The following is a 23,958-nucleotide window of genomic DNA, read 5'->3' on the forward strand; positions in this document are numbered from 1 at the left end:
TCTTGTCACATCATCTAATCAGAAATGTTTTCTAGAACTATTTTCTGAGAATGATTGTGTAATTGGTCCGAAATTTAAAGTAGGCGGGGATAATGTGGAGAAACGGACATGTTTCGGCGCCTGCTTTTCTCGTAAAGTATGGCATGTCTTGGCCAGAGCAAACTTTCGTCATGTTCTTTTTGTAGAAAAAAAAATTGCATTAAGTATGTACCAAGCTTAACACTCATTTTCTTCTTCTACTTCTTTTAGCGTGTGTGCAGTTGAGTTCTGTTGACAACTGTGCAACGCTCAACAAACGTCACTTACTCCGTTGCTCTGATTGGTTGTAGGTCTATCCAATTGAGGGCAGAGGCATTTTCTTTCCTGGTTCGGTTGAAACGCCCCATAATGGACAGCCCAATGGAGTAGTATCAGACTAGAATCTTGAGTATGACTACGTCAGGCTATCTTGACTTAGTATAGCTACCATTGTTGTAACCATTCTTGTGTTTTGCATGCTGAATGTTGAAGTCTGTGTTTGACTTAAGCATGATCAAGATATTGTCATAAATATAGAGGGATAATAGCCACCCAATTAAAAAGTTTCACAAGGTGTTTATAACCCAAAGGTGCACTATGTAGGATTTTTGCAGTAAAGTATCCAAAAACCACTAGGCCAGTGTTATATATTTTGTTCAGTTGAGTTTGTACAATTTCCCAAATGTTTCCAACTATTTGTAAATTGTGAGAAAATTGCTATTTTAACCAATGAACCGGGACGTCTGAGGGAGTCGCCTGTCAATTGCGTCAGTTGTCAATTGTGTGTTACCCTGTTTCTGGTTTTATTCTGCAGAAGCGCTTTCCTCTTAGCAGTGTGAACAAGTGTCACAGCAGCCGCTGAGTGAACGCACAGAGTAACGTCAGAACATCATTTTAAACACACTTACATGTATCTAATATGTTACCTCATATGTCAGAGCTGCGTTACCTCATACTCATGACCAGAAAAGCGAAAATGGCGCCGTCGACTGTGTCCCGTCATAATAAAAATCCCATTGCATGCAGGCTGTATTTTGCGTAACAATCGCTCCAGCGGCCTTGCTCAGCTCCACATAACACTCGGTCTTGCTCTGCTTCACATTACAGTAACATTAATAATCACATCTATTAACATGATACAGTACGTATACCATGCTATTGTTAACATGTTAGCAAATTAGCAAGTTGGCATTTTCTGAATGAGTTTGTAATAGCTAGCAAAATATTTAAATACAAAATCAACTTTTATGAGTTCTGTCAACTTATTTGATTTATAGTAAAATAAATAACTTATTTGACTAGCAAGAACTCAAAATAAAAAAAAGTTAATGAACTAAATCCTTAATTTTAATTACTATCAGAATGTATGAGTTAGCTAACGCAGTACTTCAAGGAGCAATTCACTTGCATGAGTACTATCCTAATCCAACCCAACAAAATCATACGTATTTGGAGAGTTGCCCAATTCTTATGATTTTGTACGAATGACCTAACCCTAACCCTGCCCCTAAACTTACCCGTCACTTCGGTTTTGACAAATTGTATGAATTCATACGATTGAGGTCGTACAAATTAGTAATAATGTAACTTTTGTAGTAACTGAAAGGTTGTTTGTAGACTATTGAAATGTTCCCTGAGGTTATTATACTTTAATTAAATTATACTTTAACCCATAAAACCTTTTGTTATGATTTCAGAGGCTGAAGCATTGCCTGAGCATTGCAGTGCACAAATATTTTCATAATAACATGATCTGGATTAAAAAAGGTGTCAGCAAGACTGATATGTAAAATAGTAACCAAGTGCTGCTATGTTTACGATTTGCATATCTGCAGTCATAGTTTCAGTTTCTCTTTTTGAGTGATGAATTTAGACTACTGATACTCGCTGATATAGACAGTTATTTCCAAAACGAATGTGCTAGTTGACAGTCGCATAGACGGCTTTCGTTGCCACTTGCTCTTTTAAGACGGCTTAAGAAGTGTGTCACAACCTTACAGATAGAGGAACAAATTGTATGGACTACAGAATCCCCCAGTGGGCTTTCACAAAAATATAAGCAAACAAAGCATGTCAGAATCTGTATTTATGCTGTGTCTTCTGCTCTGCCCTATATGTGAATGTCTCTCTCCTTGGTTGACAGACGAGATAAGTGATTCTTTCACTCTGATAGAAATCTTTACCTGAACACCCCCAGGCAGTGTAAAATAACCATTCTGTGTCTACTCTAAAACACACCCTGTGTCAACACCCTGCTCACAAATAAACGCAGATGTAAAGCTTGTGTAATTTTCAAAACTGAAAAATAATGTGATGGTATCACTCCAGGAACACAACAACAATAACAACAACAACAACTCAATTACTGTATGTTAGTTTCAGTTTTTGTTTTAATAATTTTAGCATTTTAACTTATTTTATTCTTAGTTGCTAAGGCAATTTCTAAAATGTCATATTTCATTAAATATTTATATTTTATTGCATTTATTTAAATGAAAGAGAACTAATTTGAAATAATTTTGCTTAAGTTAAAGGTGCCCTTGAATGAGTTGAAACAATATTTCAAATTGTTCTCTGATATCTACATATAGGGTATGTGACTTATCTAAGGCTTAAAATTGTCCAGATAAAGTTGTACAGGTCCGTTTACATCCCCAGAAATTTGCCCTAGGATGTAATGCTCTGTTTTTGCCTTAGTTGGAAGGGTCATGAATATTAATGTGGAGTTCGGCTCTGATTGGTTTCACTGCGGAGCTCAGTGACAGAAACACATCTTCCGTATACTGTCAATCCAATGTCAACCTTATGTTTGATCCTGTTTCTGACGAAATAAAGATTTTGAGGAACAAGCAATTGTTTTGAGATTGGAAATGGATGCTTTTGAGTAGTAAGTTTAGTCTTTATTTTCAGTAAGACCTGCAAAACGTAACGTCAGTACTATAACTTCAGCCTACATGGAACTAGTATATAACATTAACTTTACACGTTAACTCATATAGTCAGCAGTCAGTCACAACTTTGTTTTTAGCATTTTAAAAACATTTTAATCACTAATGCGTCACCGTTTGATTTTACAATGAAACCTTCTTCACTTTGAATCACAAACTCTAAACAGTGAACTGGGTAACGTTAGTGGACAAATATGCTGTTTGTACAGTTCAGTAGCCTACAGTTTTTTTATTTATTTTTTAAACAAATTACGATGCCTTGCCAAATTACTACCGTTTCAACTTAAGTGGTGGAGATGACGTTAGCTAAAAGCATCAAGTGAGCGATCTGTAAGCAAATAAACTATAATGTTAGTTAGCTCCTGAGTAATGTGTTGTTGATGAAAATAGTCTATAGGCTAAATTATAATTCTATCCGACAAAAGGGATTGCCATAGGTATCTACGGTTGTATTTTGTAGATTTGTATGACAACAGTGGCAGGAAATAATATTAACTTTGGCATTTGTCATACTGATGTATACTACTTGGAGTTTCCTATTGTTACTGTACTAGCATCTATCGTTGGATCTAGACAACACAGGGGATATTATCATTAATGTTGTCTCACTAAGAAACTTCCAGTTTAATCAGAAATTGTTTGACAGTCAATAAGTGGATAAAATCACTACTTACTGCTTGCGGGGATATAGTTTGAATTGCCGCTTCTCCAGTATCAGACGCTGAGTGAAGCCTGCTATTGTCCAGGTTATAAAAACTGTCCGTGGTGAAATGGGACGAGCAAACGAACAACTTTTAATTACATTTTTGCGCTATCCGGTTATAGATAAACATGCCTGTTGACAGTTTTGTTCAGTGGGAAGGGTATGAAAAGTCCCCCCGTCCCCTGCACAGCCTGGAACTTAACATCTGTTTCCATGATCTGCCATTTTCACTATCCTTGCCTGACGCATGCGCTGCCGTACACAAATGTTGGGGGCGTACATATTAATGATCCTATCGATTGTGTCACAGGTGCCGTTATGCAGAGAATCGCCTGTTTTTCCGTGGTTTTTTTCACAAACAAGATTTACATATGAAGGAGGAATTAATGGTTTTTGAGACGCACTGTATATGACGTCCATGTACTGAACTCAATTTTTCATTCAATTTTTCATTCTAGGGTTCCTTTAACAATAGCAACACATACATGTCTGATTCACTGCGAGAATCATTGAGACAAAATATGCTCACATTTTTACATTCTTTGCAAAAAGGGAGCAAAACTCTGCACATTGGATATAAACATGATAAAATTTGTTAAACCAGGACCTGAATTATAGTAGGGCTGTACTAGAATAATCGAATATTCGAATATTCGTTCGGTGAGGTGGCATTCGATTTTCAGTTTTGAGATTCGAATATTCTTTTTTTTTTTTTTACACGTACTTCCGTCGCGGACTCATTCTCACTCATGCTTGAACCACCCATTGGCGAACGTAGTGATTTATTTAATCTCATACTTAATAGGTACAAAATGCCCAAGACCTCAGCTCTTTGGGAGCACTTTAAATTAAGTGAGGATGACAAGACAAAGGTAGTGTGTCAAATATGCGATTTGAAACTGGCCTACCACAGCACCACAAGTTTGAAAAATCACCTGAGTTCTGTAAGTAGCACGCGGCAAAAAAAAAAAACACATAAAAAAACTGCTTTTATGCGCTTAATTTGCTATGATAAATAGGCTAATTGCAAATACGACACTATTTAAAAACATACAGCAGCACAGGCTAATAATAATTTGTTTATAGGTACATCCACAGGTATCGCAGCCATCAACATGCTCAACAAAACCCAAACCTTCACAGCAGATCCTGGAATTCCGAAAACCGTTAACAGAGAAAAGAAAGAGAGAGATAACAGATGCCATAGTTGAGTTTGTCGCTATGGATATGAGGCCCGTTAATGTTGTTGAATTAATGAAGATAATGGAGCCTGACTACACTACAGTGTTTTGTATCACTTGTGCACTGTCCGTTTTCAGAGCATAAACCTGCCGTGTAATGCGTACCGGAAACTGTTCTATTTAAAAGATTATTAAATGTTTATTAATATTTAAAGAATGTGTGCCACCTGATCATATTGCACCAAATGCAACACTGCACTCCACTGGGTCTGCCGCAAAACATTTACGATGCCGAAGAGTGAAACGTGAAGTCGTGAAAGATGATACAAATGCAAACCGACACTATTATTATATATTTAGCCTCACCCACCGAAGCTTCGAATATTCGATATTGATTGCCACCTAAGCTTCGAAGCTCAAAAAATGGCATTCGAAACAGCCCTAAATTATAGGGGGTCCATCATGGTTCTGCAGGGGTCTGGCAATTATTGTTATCTCAAGGTAATTTTAAGTTAAGAGCGTGCCCATCACTGAGCTTTGTTCGGGTTACGGGAGCCGTCGGCAGCACAGTCATTTTATATTTAGACCATGAAATCAACAACGTCCCTAAAGAAGTGTGTTTTTGCTTGTGAGGGAAGGATAACCTTGTTCAGCTTCCCAAATAAACCAGCATTAAGGAAACAGTGGATGCATTTTGTTTTTCCAGAGCAGCAGTCTGTATTTAGAAGGATCGGTACAGCGTATCTGTCTTTTATAAATACTCTATAGTTACTTAAGATTAACATGAGATTGGCAGAAACTGTGTGTGTTATGTTTCCTTTATGTAAGGTTACAATGTACTTTGACTTTATCAGGTGGGAGACCAGTGTGAAGAATACTACATTGCTATTTCTAAAAGAAAACATCATCAAATTACATAAAATATTTAACATACAAGGTAACAATTATAGATCAGAAGAAATAACCAGCTATCAGTGCACAATCTAAAGTTTTTTTTTAACATCCTTTAGCTCACAAAAATGTTGTAACCAAGACAAAAGAACAAGAAATAATTAGTAAGTGAGAATATGTTGCCTACAGAGATTCACTTTACACACACTCGCGCATATTTTCAGCAGTCTATTGTGTTTCTTTTAAAATTGTTTTCCTAACTTTCCTCTCCTTTATCTGTCCTCTCCATCCATCCTGCCTGCTTTCCTTTTATTCCATTCTCTCCTGGAAACATCTATCATTCTCTTAGTGCCAGGGGGCCTGTGAATGTGTATGTGTAGAGGAGTAGGTTGGGAAGGGGGTTGCGACCCCCTCAAACTCTCCATCCCCACATTAAGCGAGAAAGAGTGAGAAAATCAGGGCAAGGGTGAGAGGAAGAGTTAAACATTCATCCCTTCGCTCTCTGGGTCAAATGACAGCCATGTGCACTTTATAGTTGACAGTCATATAAATCATACACAAAGAAACACACACATGCCTCCCTTACTCATGCTTTACAGGGACTCGTAGCCTGATGGTTAAGGACAAAGGTTCAAGGTTTGATCCCAAGTTTAGGAAACCCACACACTTGACAATCACTATCATAAGGTGCTGCATTGGATAGTTCACCCAAAACTAAATGTTGTGTCTTTATTTATTCGCCATCCCGTCATTCAATAGAACACAAAAGTAAATGTTCTGGAGAAAATGTTAAAAGCCATCAAGCTTTAAAATGACATTAAAAAAAAGTATAATCCAAAGAACTGAATTTTAAGTCTTTATCAAGATGTGTCAAACCAGGTTATGTAATTGGTTATTATACATACATATACACAACACCACAAGTTTAAAGAATTACTTAAAACCTTTCCTTTTTGGAAAGAGCACCGTGAACATTCCTTAAAAGTTTTCCTAATGTGTTGACAATATGACAAACAAAAACAAGAAAGGATAAAAGTACCGTCAAACATGTTTGGTAATGATACTGAATGCTTTTTTGATTTCATCAATGAAAGCATGCCTTAGTGAAAAGATTTAATAACAAAAAATATGTGATGGTGGAAAGATATTAATAATGGGAATTTTTTGGGGGAGTTTTTTATTTTTTTATTTTTATTGTCAGGTTTTCTCAAATTCTGAAAATTCGATTCCAATTTAATTATTGATATAATAAATAAAGCAATAAATTAAAGGCGCAGTGTGTAATATTTATGAGGATCTATTGACAGAAATGCAATATAAATTTTTTTCAGTGGTATATAAAGACCTTACATTATGTACCGTTATGTTTTATTTGCCTTAGAATGAGCCATTTCTATTTCCAAGGATACAGTGAGGACGCCATTTTGAGCTGCCATGCTTCTACAGTACCCCTAAACGGACTAACTGCTCTAAAGAACACAATTCACTCTCTTCTGTCTAAGACGATGACATCTGTCCTGTGTCGGCCACTGTAGCTTCTCTATGTGTTTCAAAAGGGAGGGGTACGGTGGCCCAGTAGCGCAGCCATACTAAATTAAACCACAACACAACAGAATCGCCACAACACAACGGAATTAAACCACAACAGAAACAAGCCACAACACAACAGAAACAAGCCACAACACAACAGAAACAAGCCACAACACAACGGAAACGAGCCACAACACAACGGAAACGAGCCACAACACAACGGAAACAAGCCACAACACAACAGAAACAAGCCACAACACAACGGAAACGAGCCACAACACAACAGAAACAAGCCACAACACAACGGAAACGAGCCACAACACAACAGAAACAAGCCACAACACAACGGAAACGAGCCACAACACAACGGAAACAAGCCACAACACAACAGAAACAAGCCACAACACAACGGAAACAAGCCACAACACAACAGAAACGAGCCACAACACAACGGAAACAAGCCACAACACAACAGAAACAAGCCACAACACAACGGAAACGAGCCACAACACAACAGAAACAAGCCACAACACAACGGAAACGAGCCACAACACAACAGAAACAAGCCACAACACAACGGAAACGAGCCACAACACAACAGAAACGAGCCACAACACAACGGAAACAAGCCACAACACAACGGAAACGAGCCACAACACAACAGAAACAAGCCACAACACAACGGAAACAAGCCACAACACAACGGAAACGAGCCACAACACAACAGAAACAAGCCACAACACAACGAAAACGAGCCACAACACAATGAAATCGCCACAACACAATCTAAACGTGCCACAACACAATGAAATCGCCACAACACAATCTAAACGTGCCACAACACAATGCAATTAAACCACAATACAACAAAATCACCACAATACAACAGAAACAAGCCACAACACAACGAAATCACCACAACACAGCGAAAACAAGGCACAACACGACGGAAACGAGCCACAACACAGCGAAAACAACGGAAACGGGCCACAACACAACGAAATCGCCACAACACAACGCAAATGCTCCCGACCTCGAGGGGGCTCTCGGAGTGCAAAAAAGTTAGCCCAAGGGGGTAACATTGCACTCCGAGAGTCCCCTCATAGTCGGTAGCATTTTGGTTGTGTTGTGCCTTGTTTCCGTTGTGTTGTGCGATTTCTTTGCATTGTGGTTTAATTCCATTGTGTTGTGGCGATTTCATTGTGTTGTGGTTTGATTTAGTATGGCTGCACTACTGGGCCACCGTAGAGGGGTGAGCGGTGGACGGTTGCAATTTGTTTTATGCTGTTCAGAGATTTGCATGAATATATGAAATTATGGTAATGACAGTGATACTTTTAAATATTAAACTAGAACCACCAGTAGGTGGAAGCAAGTCACTCTCAATTACATCTCAACATCTCAATGAGTGAGTCATTTCACTATCTTCATTCATTCAGTAACAAATAAATTGTCTTTATGAATGGGTCATTGACTCATTGACATCGCCATTGATTTGTTCAAACTGCAAACTATCGGATGCTGCTTGTGTGGATGCATTCAGGTAGGTCATTTGAGTGGATGTCATGTATTTGACATTTTATTACCTTAGTAAATATGTTTAAGATATTAAAGGGTTACTTCAGCGATTAGCATATGGATTTCTATCTGTAGAAACCCTGGAGTATATTTGAATGATCGCACTGTGAATCTATGCTGCGAACACGGACGCGATTACCTCAGCTCTCATCAGGAGAGCTCATTTAGCTCATTCATCGCAGTGTAATTTGACTCCTGCAGCGTTAGTGCTGTGACACTCCCTCAGCGGCTAAATCACTTATTTAACAGACACGTTCAGTTTTTTATTGTAGTGTCTGTTCTCTAACTGAACTGATTTTGTGAAAATGAACGCTGTGGGAAAGTGAAAGTGATCCAGTCACAGTGATTCAGTAGCGGTAGCTTTGGGAATGGCCTCGTAGGGCAGCAAAGCATTGTGGGAATTGTTGTCTTTCATCCCCATGAGACAAAAATATATTTTCTGTCTTATCTCAGTCTAGAAAGCACCAAATTCAAAAAATAATTTCTACTACATTAATTACCCAGTTTAAATCCAGATTAATCTTTCCCGCGCTGAAGTATTGCAGATTATCCCCAACCTAAAAAGCCTAGGCATGACCAGAGGCATAATAGGCGGGTAAATCAAATTAAATTGTAAGGCTCGACATCTTCCATTGTGAATTGCGCTCATTCCTATTGCATCCTCAATCTGACAACCAGTGTGAGCATCGAGTTTGAGGAGGAGGGGTCGGAGAAAACAACTCTCTAAAATAGTTTGAATTTGAGCTGCAGTACTCATTTCAACCACTAGCTGTAAATATACATTCTGCACTTTGAAGAAAGTTTTAAACCAAATGTAGCAACTACTATACAGTAAGCGATTTCGGATGCAGTGATCGGCTATATGTCATGCTCAAGAAGCTTCGTGTCTTTCATACCTGGACTATACTGCGAAGGTCCTGGACATATGTTTTTTCTGTTTCGAGAATTTCCTCCACCACTCGGTCCACGTACTGCACTTTGCGTCCTTCTGGTGACTGAATATCCGCATCCCCCTGATTGGTCGGTGTAGGTGTTTGTATTTCTGTCTCCTCCTCCTCCAGCTGTCGGGCAGGCACCAGCTCTAATCGGATGGCTCCAGAATCATGATCCCGCTCAGGGGCGGAGCCTAATACTGGTCGACCCCCCAGAGAACAGTGACTGTCACGGGAGGAGGCGGACGAAGACGTGGAGCCGTAGCTCACCGGCCGGTCGTTGCAGTGTGTGGAATCCATGCTGCGTGAGGAGCAATATCTTAGAGCAGAGTTTCTGATGGGACCTCCCACCTGGCTCAGGACCGCCCCTCCAACAGGGACCTCCGGGAGTGGCGGTAAAACATCAGTGGAGAATGGGTAATCTTCTGAAAGATAAAAAATTCCAAAGTGTTAGACGATGTTGAAGAACATTTCTATATGCCATAGGTTTTTAAATAATGCTATAATGTGAAAAATCAATTTAAATTATATGTTTAAATGATATAACCAACATACACATTTCACATTCTTTCTGAGAAAAGAAAATATCATTACAACATCTGAAAGTAAACAGCATTATTTACTGTAGCATTGCATAAAAAACACAAAAAAAAAAACAACAACCCCCAAACCCACTGCAATTACATATTCAGTTCCCTCAAGAGGAAACGTACACAAAAACATTCTGAAAAAAACCCACAGCAATCTCTGGCATTCCTGTGCGGTAATCGCCATGAACATACACTCACTCAAAACAGTTTTGGCTTCTGCAGACAAAATGCTCTGACAAATGAGGAGAAAGCTAAACTTTAACCTTCTTTTAGATACTAGTAGCTATAACTATTTTTAGCCTCCTGTCCCATTATTGTTGGGGAAAGTTACTTAGGTATTTCTTAAGAAAAATAATGTGTTACTTTTGCATTACTTTTAATTATTGGTTATTTTCTCATATTGAAGGTATTCAGATTTTTCATTTCACTGACTATACATTTTGAGGAACAACCTACTGATTTTATGTTTATTTATTTTTTGCAAGAGAGATGACTAATGTTAATTTAATCACATTTAGTCTAGAAGTATAATAACCATCATGTTCACACTTAAAATGTAGACAGAAGAGCTGTCAGTCAATAAATGGAAAACAAAGTAACTTGCATTTCTTATTTGAAAATGTTACTTTTTTGTAAATTTAAAAGTAATGCGTTACTTTACTAGCAGTGTTGTGCAAGTTCCAAAGTGTAATACATTATAGATTACTTGTTACTGTTATTTAAAAGTAATTATTTACATTACAACATTACTATCTCAGAATTGTAATGCGTTACATTACTTCTACATTACTTTTGATTTACTTTCACCTACAGATCTTAAAATCCTAAAATAACAAAATGTAGGCTAGAGCATAATCCAGTAGAAGGCGATATGATGTAGCATAATGACTGTTGGCTATCCAGGCTACTAACAATATAGCATATATTTGACAAAGTGAAGGCTCACGACAATGCAAGAAAGGATGACACAGAGTCGCAAACTATCCAAGTGACTATTTGGGAATATCTATTCATAGACACAACAGAACTGTATAAACTCTAATGCTATGGCAAGATGCACATTTGCTATTTTCTTATTGTTGCCATTATTTTATTCTCTTTGAATTCAAGAGGTTCACAACACAAAAAACGACATTGTTTGCTAGTGCTGTCACGTCGATAGTTTTTTCAGTTTTTAGACAAAGGTTGCATTTGACTGTTACATTTTGTGTTGTTCTTGTCCTTAACTGACAAACTCGAGGTAATGCGTAGCCTATACTTCCATCTCGTGAATGATCGTCTTCTTCGTCTTCTTCTGCCACCCAGTAACCTTCCCTGCGTCCCAATTCGCATACTATCCATCCTAAATAGTATTCGAAAATAGAATTAGTATGTCCCAAATCGTAGTATGTTGAAAAGAGTATTCCAAAGATTCCCGGATGGTTTACTATTTCCGGTCCGAATTCGAAGTATGAATCGATGGGCACTCTAACGGCTGATATTGCCCACAACCCACTGCGAGGTGTATGGGGATTCGACTAGAACTACAAACGCGGATAAAAAGCGTTAAAAACTACAAACATGACGGATGTGCGAGTTCGACGGTTAAGTAGAGAAGTTTAGATAAAGGGGTTTGAGTGACCAACTATCAATATTTAACCTGACAAAAATATATTTATTCAGTGTTGTCCACATTATATTTCACCTGCAGCAGCATTGTGAACTTTTGTAATGACACGTTTGGCCATTAACTTTTAAATGCATCATTATATTTAAACTGCAAACACATGAGGAGAGTCTCTGCATTAAAGACCCACAAATGGCAGATCAACGAGCGGCTACATTTCTCTCCGATACGGTAAGAGATTAAACTGAATGTGGAGGATTTGAACTGTGACGAATCTGACGATGATTGACAGGGCAGATAAACGGTGACGGGATGCACGTAACTAAGCGACAGAGTCCGTTAAAGATGGCGAAGTAGTATGTCCCGAAGCTTGCATACTTTTCTGCTACACACTCAAAAGTATATACTTTTTCTTCACAAAAAGAGTACATACTTTTAGGACGTAGTATAAGTAGGCGAATTGGGACGCAGCACTTGTTATTCCGCTGACTGCGCGCGCGCCTTGTCCTTTTGGGCAGGTGTTTGACGCGTGCTATTCTTTGAAACGACAGAGCCTTTTACCCGCTTTTCCACTGGCCCAGCGCGAGTACAGAGGCCGAAATAAGCGTCGCGGCACTCCTGTAAAACCCGCCCTAAACACGCCTTCACTGGACTATATCACACAATACAAAGGGATTTTCATTAAGTCTTTATTTACTAACTTGGACACCACACTGACTATTGACTGACCACGAACAGGTACATTTCTTGCATTTATTATTATTATTCGTGTCTCGTGGTACTGCTGTTTGTTTGTTTTTGAACAGTTATATTTTGGGCTAAAAGTGTGTTGTAGTGCAAGCATTTCTAAAAAATGTCGTCTACAGAGTAAAATATTACTAAAAATTGATTATGCCACTACTGCGTTACAGCAAAACGTAATACTGCAACGCATTACTTTTGTAAGTAAAAGTATTTACTAGTTAGCCTATTTAAAAAAGTAATCTGATTACATAACTTGAGTTGTATTGTGTTACACCTCAAGATTGCCTGTTATCTCAGAAATGTAACACCAGTTATAACAAAAACTATTTTTTTTTTTTTTTTTAATTGTGTGGAAACTTGGTGCTTTTATGTGCTTGTTAATGTTTTTTTCAGCATAATGCTAGATGATAGCCAGGGTAGTTTGGGTGGTGGCTAGAGAGGGACTCAAATGTCTAAATGAGACTAATGCTGCATCACAATTCTTAACTTATTACGACCTAAAAGTATTCTTTTTGTGAAGAAAAAGTATGTACTTTTGAGTGTGTAGGAGAAGATTATGCAAGCTTTGGGGACTTTAAACTGCCCTGTCAATCATCGTCACAGTTAAAATCCTCCACATTAAAGGGGGGGTGAAATGCTGTTTCATGCATACTGATCTTTTTACACTGTTAAAGACATGGAATCCCATACTAAACATGGACAAAGTTTCAAAAGTTAAGGTGGACGTTTGATGGGAGTATTTCTTTGTCAAAAATACTACTTCCGGTTAGTCATAAGTTTCGGCAAGTTTTTTGCGATCATGCGTCCCCATTGACGTTAGTGGGGGCGGAATTTCCTTGTATGGGCCTTACGGACAATTCTACCGGAAGCGTGTGAGAGAGAGAGAGGGAGAGAGAGAGAGGGAGAGAGCGAAAGCAACAGGCTATGCCCATCAAAGCGCTCGTAGGCTGCGCTGCACAGGTAATGTGCACAATTAACAATGACATCAAAAAGTGCGTTTTTGGTTGCCAGACCAAGACAGTCCTGCACAGATTCCCCCAAAACCCCGCGGTAAGGCAACAGTGGATGTAATTTGCTTTTCCGGATCAGCAACTGAGTTGCGCGAATGTTTATATCTGTTCGCTGCATTTCGGTGGCGACTGTTTCATAAACATGGCCCAGCATGACGCCGGATTTTCCAATAGCCTAATGCTGAAGGATGGAGCAGTCCCAACGATAAAGGTCCCAACGTTAGAACTGCGGGCGGTGAGTTAGACTGCTTCAAATGTCTGTGTCTATGCTCATCAAGTAGCCCAAACATGATCACGTATAGTTACTATATATATTACTATATATAGAAATTGATCAATGGAGCATGCGATGTGTAGTGCGTGTACATTTGTTTAGCTGGCCACTATATGTGTAACTTTATGTTTGTGTATTGTAAAAGCACTCAACAATACACAAAGAGGGGGGAAATATGTTGAACTAAATAAGCACGCTTCTTCATTCAAATGCGCTACTATTCCGTGTCTATCTATGTAAACACTAACTTAGCCTGTCTACACAAACCACGCGTAAACACACAAACACACGTGCACAACTGCACTTCCCACATGTACACCTTCAAAGACAAAAATACGACGATATAATTCAAGTATAAATATGTAAATAACACAAGCCGCTAAGCATATTATATAGTTAGTGTATATCGTACCACATAGAGACGTCCTGCTCTAGTCGTTTTTGCTGCTGCTCCTGTTCAACTGCAGCCTCTGGGTCTGATTCCGGATCATAGATGTATGGCTGTATCTGATTAAAAGCCATATTTTTATTTTGAATAAAGTTTTTTCCCCGCTGTTAGGGATGACACAGCTTTACGACGCACTCGACTCAACACAATAGCAGCAGCAAGCACACGTCATTATTTAGCTCCGCTCACACGACACGCCCCCACCCGCTCGGCTTTTTTCGGAAAGACTCGGAACAGCGCATCTTTCTTATATAATTATAAAAAAATAAAGACTTTTCGGAGATATGCAGGATGCAATGCTACTCTATAGGTACTCAAGATTGACATGACACTGACTGAAACTGAGTGTTTCACCCCCCCTTTAAGTTTAATTCCTACCATATCGGAGAGAAATGTTGTAGCATATTAATTTGCCATGGGTGGGTCTCTCCGCGTGTGCTTGCAGTTTAAATATAATGTTGCATTTAAAAGTAAATGGACAAACGTATCATTACAAAAGTTCACAATGCTGCTGCAGGTGAAATATAATGTGGACAACACTGAATAAATATCTTTTCATCAGATTAAACACTGATAATTGATCACTCAAACCCCTTTGTCTAAACCTTTCTACTTAACCGCCGGACTTGCACATCCGTCATGTTTGTAGTTTATTTTAACACTTTTATCTGCATTTGTAGTTCTAATCGAATCCTCGTCCAACTCGCAATGGATTGTGGGCAACATCAGCCGTTAGAGTGTGCGCCGATCCGCACTTCTGACCGGAAATAGTAAACCATACAGGGATCTTTGGAATACTCTTTTCAACATACTACGATTTGGGACATACTAATTCTATTTTCACATACTATTTAGTGTGGATAGTATGTGAATTGGGACGCAAATGTCCTTGGGGGTGACTAGAGGGTGGACTTGGCGCAGTTAGCAACACCCTAGAAACCTCTCAAAAGACCCTAGCAACCGCACACCAACTCCTAAAACATCTTCAAATGTGCAAACTCTTGTGTTTATTTTATTGAATTGTAAGAGATTTTACTGCTAGGTAGAGTGTTTGCATGTGTCTCTCAAGTTGGGCATGATTCAGTTGTGTGTTAAAACAGCAGTTGACAGGCACTCACCATATCACTTCAAGTGAATTGCCATGGGAACACACACATGCGCGCACACACAAAGACATGCACACACATACATACAGAGCCTTTCATACAAGAGAAAGGCCAGCACTGAAAGAGAGAGGCTTTAATGAGCAGATTAACGTGTAATGGAGACATTTTACTCTCTGGGTGAAATGAAAGAGAGCTCTGTGTGTCTGTGCGTGTGCACGTGTGTGTGTGTGCAAGTGTGTTATGTTTGTGTGCACATCTGTGTGTAAGTGTGTGTGTGTGTGCAAGTGTGTGTGTGTGCACAAGTCTGTGTGTGTGAGTGTGTGTGCGCATGCACGTGTGTGGTTGTGGACTGTCTATTCTCAGACTCGCTAACAAAACACCGTAAGACCATCCAGACACACCCACTCCACACACACTAGCACAGGTGTGCACACACAATTAACTCAGTGTAACACGGTAATTTTTACACTCCGTTGACACAATAGGTAGATTACGACAGTGGAAAGGGGTAATATATACTGTACATATGGGACAAAGTAAAGTGTTGAATTACAATATTTCATACAATTCGCATTAAATCACATCATGGAAGCCAGTCAAATGCAACAAGTAATCGCTTTCTCACAACAAAACCAAAGGATTCCAGGGAATTTAAGACTTTCTTTTTGTCTTGCACTCAACCACATGTCTCCTTCTCAGTTGCCAGTTATGAATAATCACCGTCATTACTCACTCAACACGGAGCCATCTATATTATCTAGGGCTCCAGAAAAAAGCCACATGATTGGCTTCTGATTGTCTAAGCAAGCTTCTGATTGGTTAATTCCTGTGCATGCCAAATTCACACACTGACCCACATTCACTTGACAAACAAGCACAAAATGAGATGTGGCCACCAACAAATACAGTCTGAAGTAAATACACATGCCTTTGTTGCGTGTTTACTTCATTTTGAACTAGTGGATTGTGTCTGCATATGTTAAAGCCTTCATGCATCAGGTTCACTGCTGATTGTGTCTTTTGGTTGGTGGGGTCATGTTCAAGTAAAATAAACTTCTGTGGGTGTGTTTGTACACTGTTCACGCATGAGTTTGTCTGTTGTATGCAGTGCTTTCCTTAGTCTACCTCTTGTAGTTCTGTTTGAAATCTATTTGCAATACTAAAATCCATGGGATGTAAAAGAAAACGTGATTCATCAGACCAGGCCACCTTCTTCCATTGCTCAGTGGTCCAGTTCTGATGCTCACGCGCCACTGTTAGTGCTTACAGCGGAGGACAGGGGTCAGCATGGGCACCCTGACTGGTCAGTGGCTTTGCAGCCCTATACACAACAAACTGTGATGCACTGTGTATTCTGACACTTTCTATCAGAACCAGCATTAACCTCTTGAGCAATTTGAGCTATAGAAGCTCATCTGTTTGATCGAACCACATGGGTCTTCGACTCCCCAAGTGCATCAATGATCATTGGCCACCCATGACCCTGTTGCCGGTTCACCACTGTTCCCACTGACCACTGCAGACCGGGAAAACCTCACAAGAGCTGCAGTTTTGGAGATGCTCTGACCCATATTGTAGACCTGTATTTATTGTAAAAAGCATTATAAAATACAGTTTACAATCCTGTCAAATGCAATGTCTCTTCAGGAGAAATGTACACACGCATACATACACACACGCACGCATACACACACACACACACACACACACACACACACACACACACACACACACACACACACACACACACACACACACACACACACACACACACACACACACACACACACACACACACACACACACACACACACACACACAAAACCCCCCACAAAATAAAAAAAGATATCCTTGTGAAAAATAAATGCTTATCTTATTGTATTGAACAAGTAGCTTGTACTGTTTTTTTAACTCTACTTTAACGCATATAATATAATAACTAAATAAAAGTTTAAGTGTAGTGTACTTAAAGAAAGCACACTAATAATTAACTCCATGCACTTACTAAAGGGTTATGGTTATGATTTAGGTTTAAATTGTAAAATGTAGTTATGTATCATTTATAGTTATTAAGTAAGTAACTAGCACTAGCACACTGTTACCCTAGAATTTTTTTTAACACACTCAAGTACACTTTTTTTTGTTGAAAAGTGCATGTTGTAACATTGTCAAATTACATTTTAAAGTACATTTTAAATAATTATGTTTTATTAATCTTGTCATGTTTTAAAGAAGTACACTTGTTATGATGTTTTGATTAACATACTAAGGCACATGTTAAGTACTTGATTGTAATTTTAATTGCAGTGTGTGATTTGATATTACGTTTAAAGTTGATACATTTTAAATGTACAAAACTCCAACTTAATTACAAATGTGTAATTACAAATATATTTAAACACATGACATACAAGTTTATATAGAAATGACATTAAATATTAGTATGCTTATCAGTAAATTTAGCAGTACACACTCACAACATATGGATTATGTCTGACACAACAGAATTTACAAGTTTCAATAATCAGGTCAGAAGCAAATCTCTCAATGAGGTCACAGACAAAAAGAGCTCAAATTTATTAGACGAACATTTTTAATAAACTAAGTAGGGTTGCATTTGACTATGATTTTATCTTGATTAACTTGACCTGTACTCTTTATCTGTACAGTACTGATATACTGTGCCTGTACAGTGATAGTATTATAACATAATCAGTCCCCTGTTTTTGGCTTCTAGCAGGTGAGGGGACTGATAGGAGCTAGGAGAAATGGGATGCATGGGGCGGCGTGACCCCAATCTCATGAAGCTGAGCTAGAAAATGGTGCTGTTCTGTGTTAATTATCACAGGATAAGCTGTGGTTAAGGATAAGCTTTGGATAAACATTGGATTTGTTTTTCTGTTAACAATTTTAATAAAATTAGTTTTGCCAGACGGCCCATTGAGAAAAGGTGAAGTACTCCCATTCCTCTCCAGATTATTTGCTGTCATTCCTAACCATAAGAGGGGAAAGCCATGAAAGACCAATACCAATCCAAACCAAAACATGGCAAATGAAACCATCACGATTCAATGGTTTGTCATGCTGGGGTTGAATGAAGACATGAAGCAGTTCTTTTAATGAAAACAAACTCAAACTCACTTTTCAAGAATACAGAAAATGAAAACACGTAGAACAGAACAACTACTCATAACATACGAGATCTGACAAAGAATAACTGGAAAAGAGTGATAGAGAGAAACACAAGGGACTAAACGAGGTAATTAACAAGACACAGGTGAGACGCAAGAGGGCAACTAAAAACAATGGCAAGAGAAGAACACAGGAAACTGAACTGAGAACCGAGCGAAACTGAAAGTCCAAAGGATGCAAAACACAGATCAAACATGACGCAGTTATCATGGACATCTTTTGTCAATGAAAAAGAAGCAGAAGAGTAGGCAAGCTTTAGGACATATTTGGACCAATCACAAACCGGCTTATTTACCTGGTGCGCTATTGGCGGGTTTAACACAATGACGGACAGAGAAGCGATGGATCGTTGGTCTGATTGGTTGAAGGACTTTCCAATTGAGTACAGAGTCAGTTGAACTATGCTCGTTTATCACGCCTCTTGTGCTGTAGAAAATACAGAGCAGACTCCCAGACCAACGTTCAATCTTAAAAGATTGAGCTTGGTCTGGTGATAGCCAGACAACATCCGGGTATCTTTGGAATACTAATTGCAGCATACTACAGCCTTACCAAACCAAAAGTTGAAAATGGTGTCATGAAAACAGCTCCTCAGGGTACTTTCACACTTGGCTTGATTGCCTGGTCCGAGCCAAGCTTAACTCGAAACTTAAAAGTGTAGACATTTGCTCCCTCTCTAAAACATTTTCCATTTCAGTTGATGTGAATCTTTGAGGCTTTGAATGGGGCTTTTGTCATGATATAATTGATTACTTTACTATATACACACAGTTTGAGCTCATTCAAACTAATCACTGAACAGCAGTGAGAAACAGACAGTAGCTTGTGCTTCTTTATGTGCATTTGTATAGACTGCTTTTCCTGTTCCAGAGAAACTCCAACTGTCACATGACTGGAACTACTTTTGTTTGTCCATGTTTCACTCTTTCATCCACACCGTCAGTGTCAGTGATACACCCTGTAAAAAAACAGCTGCTAATGCCTTTACAACCTTATACGAACACACACACACACACACACACACACACACACACACACACACACACACACACACACACACACACACACACACACACACACACACACACACACACACACACACACACACACACACACACACACACACACACACACACACACTATAAACAAGCATGCCGTGTGCTGTTGAACTTCAAAGGCTAAGAAGCTCAGAGGTAACCGGAAACCAAGCAATGGTTTAAGAAGAAAACAAGGTGGTGTGTGTGTGTGTGTGTGTGTGTGTGTGTGTGTGTGTGTGTGTGTGTGTGTGTGTGTGTAATAAATGTAAAGACATTTGTAAAAGATCATGTTCACTTTGATCATTGCAACCAAACACATCAGCGCACGAAGACTTTGGTTTGTTTTGCAGAGGATTCTGGGTTTCACCAGTTTAAATCACAGCTAAATCTGATATCCACTGATCTTTTGTTATTTTGACCCTTTGATCTGTGCAAGTATAGCAATATAGTTTATGGTATTGTAACATATCCGTTGCTTGTTACATAGTTGCTAAGACATCCTGTTTGATTCTAAGTAGTTGCTTGAGTGTTCTGGGTGGTTGCTAGGGTGTTACTAAGGGATTACTAGTTGTTTTCTAGGGTTTTCTAGATGATTGCTGGAAAATGGAAAGGTAGGTTGCTCTGAATGGTTGTTATTGGATGTTAGGCGGTTGCTAGAGGGTTGTCAAGGTGTTCTGGGTGATTGCTAGGGCAGTGCTAGGTGATTGATAGGATATTGCTTGATGGTTGTTATGTGTCCGATAGGGTGTGTTGACTTCAAATTGCTAAGTGGTTTCTAGGGTGTTCTAGGTTGTTGCTTCACGTCAAAGAAACGCACCTTAATTCTCCATGATATTCTGGCCCAGTTCCCTGCTTTAATATAATAACAAGTCTATGGATATTTTCACCCTTTTAATCATTCAGCACGCAAAAATCTTTACCACAATTATGGGCTTTATTTATTATTTTAGTCATGTGTGTGCGGATTTGTTAAGTTATTTGCTGAAGCCTTATGAAGCTCTATGTAGGTCTTAGGGAGCTTCATTGCTCACAGTGTGACTCGGAGGTAAAATCAGAAGGTGGGCAGCTGGACTTAATTTCCCACTCTGTTCATATCACAGTGCTGGCTTACACACACGCACACACATGCACGCACGCACACACATCCATTCCTCCCAGTGAATAGTAGATGGAGGATAAAGAAGGGGGAGAGAATAACTAAGGGGGTTTAAGGCCGATTAAGTCTCCTGTCTGCCCCCCTCTGAGTGCTACTGCTGGGAGACTCAAACATGACATAATTCAGAGGAGACTAAAGGACAAAGACCTCTCTCTCTCACACACACACACACACACACACACACACACACACACACACACACACACACACACACACGCACACACACACACACACTCACTCACACTTTCTGCCTCGCTCTCGACTGCTCATCAGACAGACAAGATCAAATAGTTCCCCCCAACAGCCCTCTTCAGATGAATGGTGCACGTTTTACAGTTGCACACACATTCAGAGGGTTGAAGGAGTTCAGGCCGGGCGGCCTGTGAATGCAGAGCTTTTATAGTTTACTAGAGGGAGAAAGAGATTTTGAGAGAGTCCCAAACTTAAGTCGTGCATGTGTGTGTTTATATATAGCAAGATGTCAATAAAGTTTTTAAATACAGACTTTGAGCTGAAGTCCATCCAGCTGTGAGCTAAGCTGTACAGTTGAGCGTTTCCTGAGGCCTGTACGTCCCATTTAAACCTATTTTTATTCTATCTTTACTCAAAACACACTAGTGGTCAACCAGTAAGGGGTTTTCTATGGCTGATATCATGGTGACTTATATAATGCAGATATACATACACAGTGCATTATAATTAATTCACAGTAAACAAGATGTCTATCACACACTTTGCTGCGCACACACACTAAGTGAGAATTAGTTTTAAATAAAATATCACATGAACATTGAGTCACAAAACGAAACATATTAACTTAATTTTTAGACAGACAGATGGACAGACAAACATGGATGGAATGATGGATGGATGCATAGTGTGATCAAAGGTACTTATAACACTAGCCTAAGCTAAATGAATGGAAAAAAAACTAAACAAACATGTACTTCCACCAATTTTCAAAAAATAAACAAACGTACTTCCACCAATTTTCAGAGAGATATACATTAAACACAGTGAAATAGTGTGTGTGAGCTGTAGACTGACAGTTGTATAACTGCAGGCTCTGTGCATTTCCGCCCTGTCATTATGCACAGTAAGCAGTTCCTACCCGCACGTATACTGTACAGTAAGCATACATAATCATTCCCAAACACACACTCATAAACATGTCAAATAATGGTTGCCTATCAGATATCTCAATCAGATGTACGTATCTGAATTGAGCAACTAATGTTATTTATTGTATATTGCTAACTGGAAGGCCTACATTAAAATCAAACTGTAAGTCATGCTTCGACACACACGTCCATCTGCAGGGAATGTGTGTGTATTTCTGTTCTGACCAGTGGAAACTATTGCAGGAACTGAAATTAGAAGCTTGCGAGAACATCAAAGTTTAATATTAAACATATTAAAGATGGTTGACTCCAGATGACTTCTGAATGGTCCATTTAGCAAGTTTTTATTAAATTCTGCTGTCATACAATGATCAGGCATAACATTATGATTATGGTGAAGTGAATAACTCTGATTATCTCTTCAACACAGCACCTGATATTGGGAGGGATATATTAGGCAGCAAGTGAACATTTTGTCCTCAAATTTAATGAGTTAGAAGCAGGAAAAATAGGGAACATAAGGATTTGAGAGAGTTAGAACAGGGCCATATTGTGATGGCTAGACGACTGGGTCAGAGCATCTCCAAAACTGCAGCTCTTGTGGGGTGTTCCCGGTCTACAGTGGTCAGTATCTATCAAAAGTGCATCATTGTTTGTTGTGAATGGGGCTGCATAGCCACAGACCATACAGGGTGCCCATGATGACCCCTGTCCACAACCGAAAGCACCAACAGTGGGCACATAAGCATCAGAACTGGACCACTGAGCAATGGAATAAGGAGGTCTTGTCTGATGAATAACATTTTCTTTGACATCACGTGGATGGCCGGGTGTGTGTGCGTCGCTTACCTGGGCACACATGGCCCCAGGATGCACTATGGGAAGAAGGCTAGTCTGCGGAGGCAGTGTGATGCTTTGGGAAATGTTCTGATTATCTTGGGTCCTGCCATCCATGTGGATGTTACTTTGACACATTCCACCTACCAATGTATTGTTGCAGACCATGTACAATTTCATTTAAACGGTATTCCCTGGTGGCCGTGGCCTCTTTCAGCAGGATAATGCGCCCTGCTACAAAGCAAACAAACAAAAAAAAATCAGGAATGGTTTGAGGAGCACATCAAGTTTGAGGTGTTGTCTTGGCCTCCGAAATTCCCCAGATCTTAAATCAATTGAGCATCTGTGGGATGTGCTGAACAAACAAGTCTGATCCATGGAGGCCGCACCTTGCAAAGTACAGGACTTAAAGAAACTGCTGCTAACATCTTGGTGTCAGATGCACAGGACACCTTCAGGGGTCTAGTGGAGTCAATGCCTCGATGGCTCAGGGCTGTTTCGGCAGCAAAAGGGGGACTAAAAATATTAGGAAGGAGATCATGATGTTATGTCTGATCAGTGGATGTGATGTGACATAACAAGTTTACCTACAACATTCTGATTTATAGTGGCTTACTCAAAAAATTAAAATTCTGTTACTCATTTACAAACCAATATTGTATCCTTTCATAATGTAAATGATATTTGGTAGCTAGAGAAGACGGGGAGCTTATCAGTGAACTTCGATCTTCACACAAAGATATAATATGGCTCTTGTAATAACACATGCATTTTATGGACTACTTTTATGGTACTTTTATGGTACGTACGTTTTCCATTTGTGTTTGTGAAAAAAAAAAATCAAGACAGTAAGTAAATGATTTTTTTCCTTTAATTATCAGTTTTCACTTCTTTTTTTGTTTTTGCTCTAAGCCTTGTAGCTTATTCTGTTAGACTTGTCTATCCGCTCAGACTGATAGGGTCAATATTCATTCTAAAGAACTCATTATCTTATGTGGCCTCAAATAAGTGTGTCCGTTTGCAAGTTCATCCCCAAACTCTTTCCACAAAGTTGGG

The 23,958-nt window shown here is 39.2% G+C and overlaps 1 protein-coding gene across 3 annotated transcripts in view; it reads right to left on the minus strand.

Moving 5' to 3' along the window:
* The window catches only part of LOC137078935 (pleckstrin homology domain-containing family G member 1), a 68,138-nt gene that overhangs the window by 25,158 nt on the left and 19,022 nt on the right, over positions 1-23,958 (minus strand). For all 3 annotated transcript variants that reach the window (XM_067446784.1, XM_067446785.1, XM_067446783.1), the window contains one exon: positions 9,746-10,206. In XM_067446784.1, coding sequence (XP_067302885.1) covers positions 9,746-10,081 — 336 coding nt within the window. In that variant the 5' untranslated portion in view covers positions 10,082-10,206. The remainder of the gene's footprint in view (positions 1-9,745; positions 10,207-23,958) is intronic.

The sequence above is a fragment of the Pseudorasbora parva genome, chromosome 6 (genome assembly GCF_024679245.1).
Source record: "Pseudorasbora parva isolate DD20220531a chromosome 6, ASM2467924v1, whole genome shotgun sequence".
NCBI classification, from domain to species: Eukaryota; Metazoa; Chordata; class Actinopteri; order Cypriniformes; family Gobionidae; genus Pseudorasbora; species Pseudorasbora parva.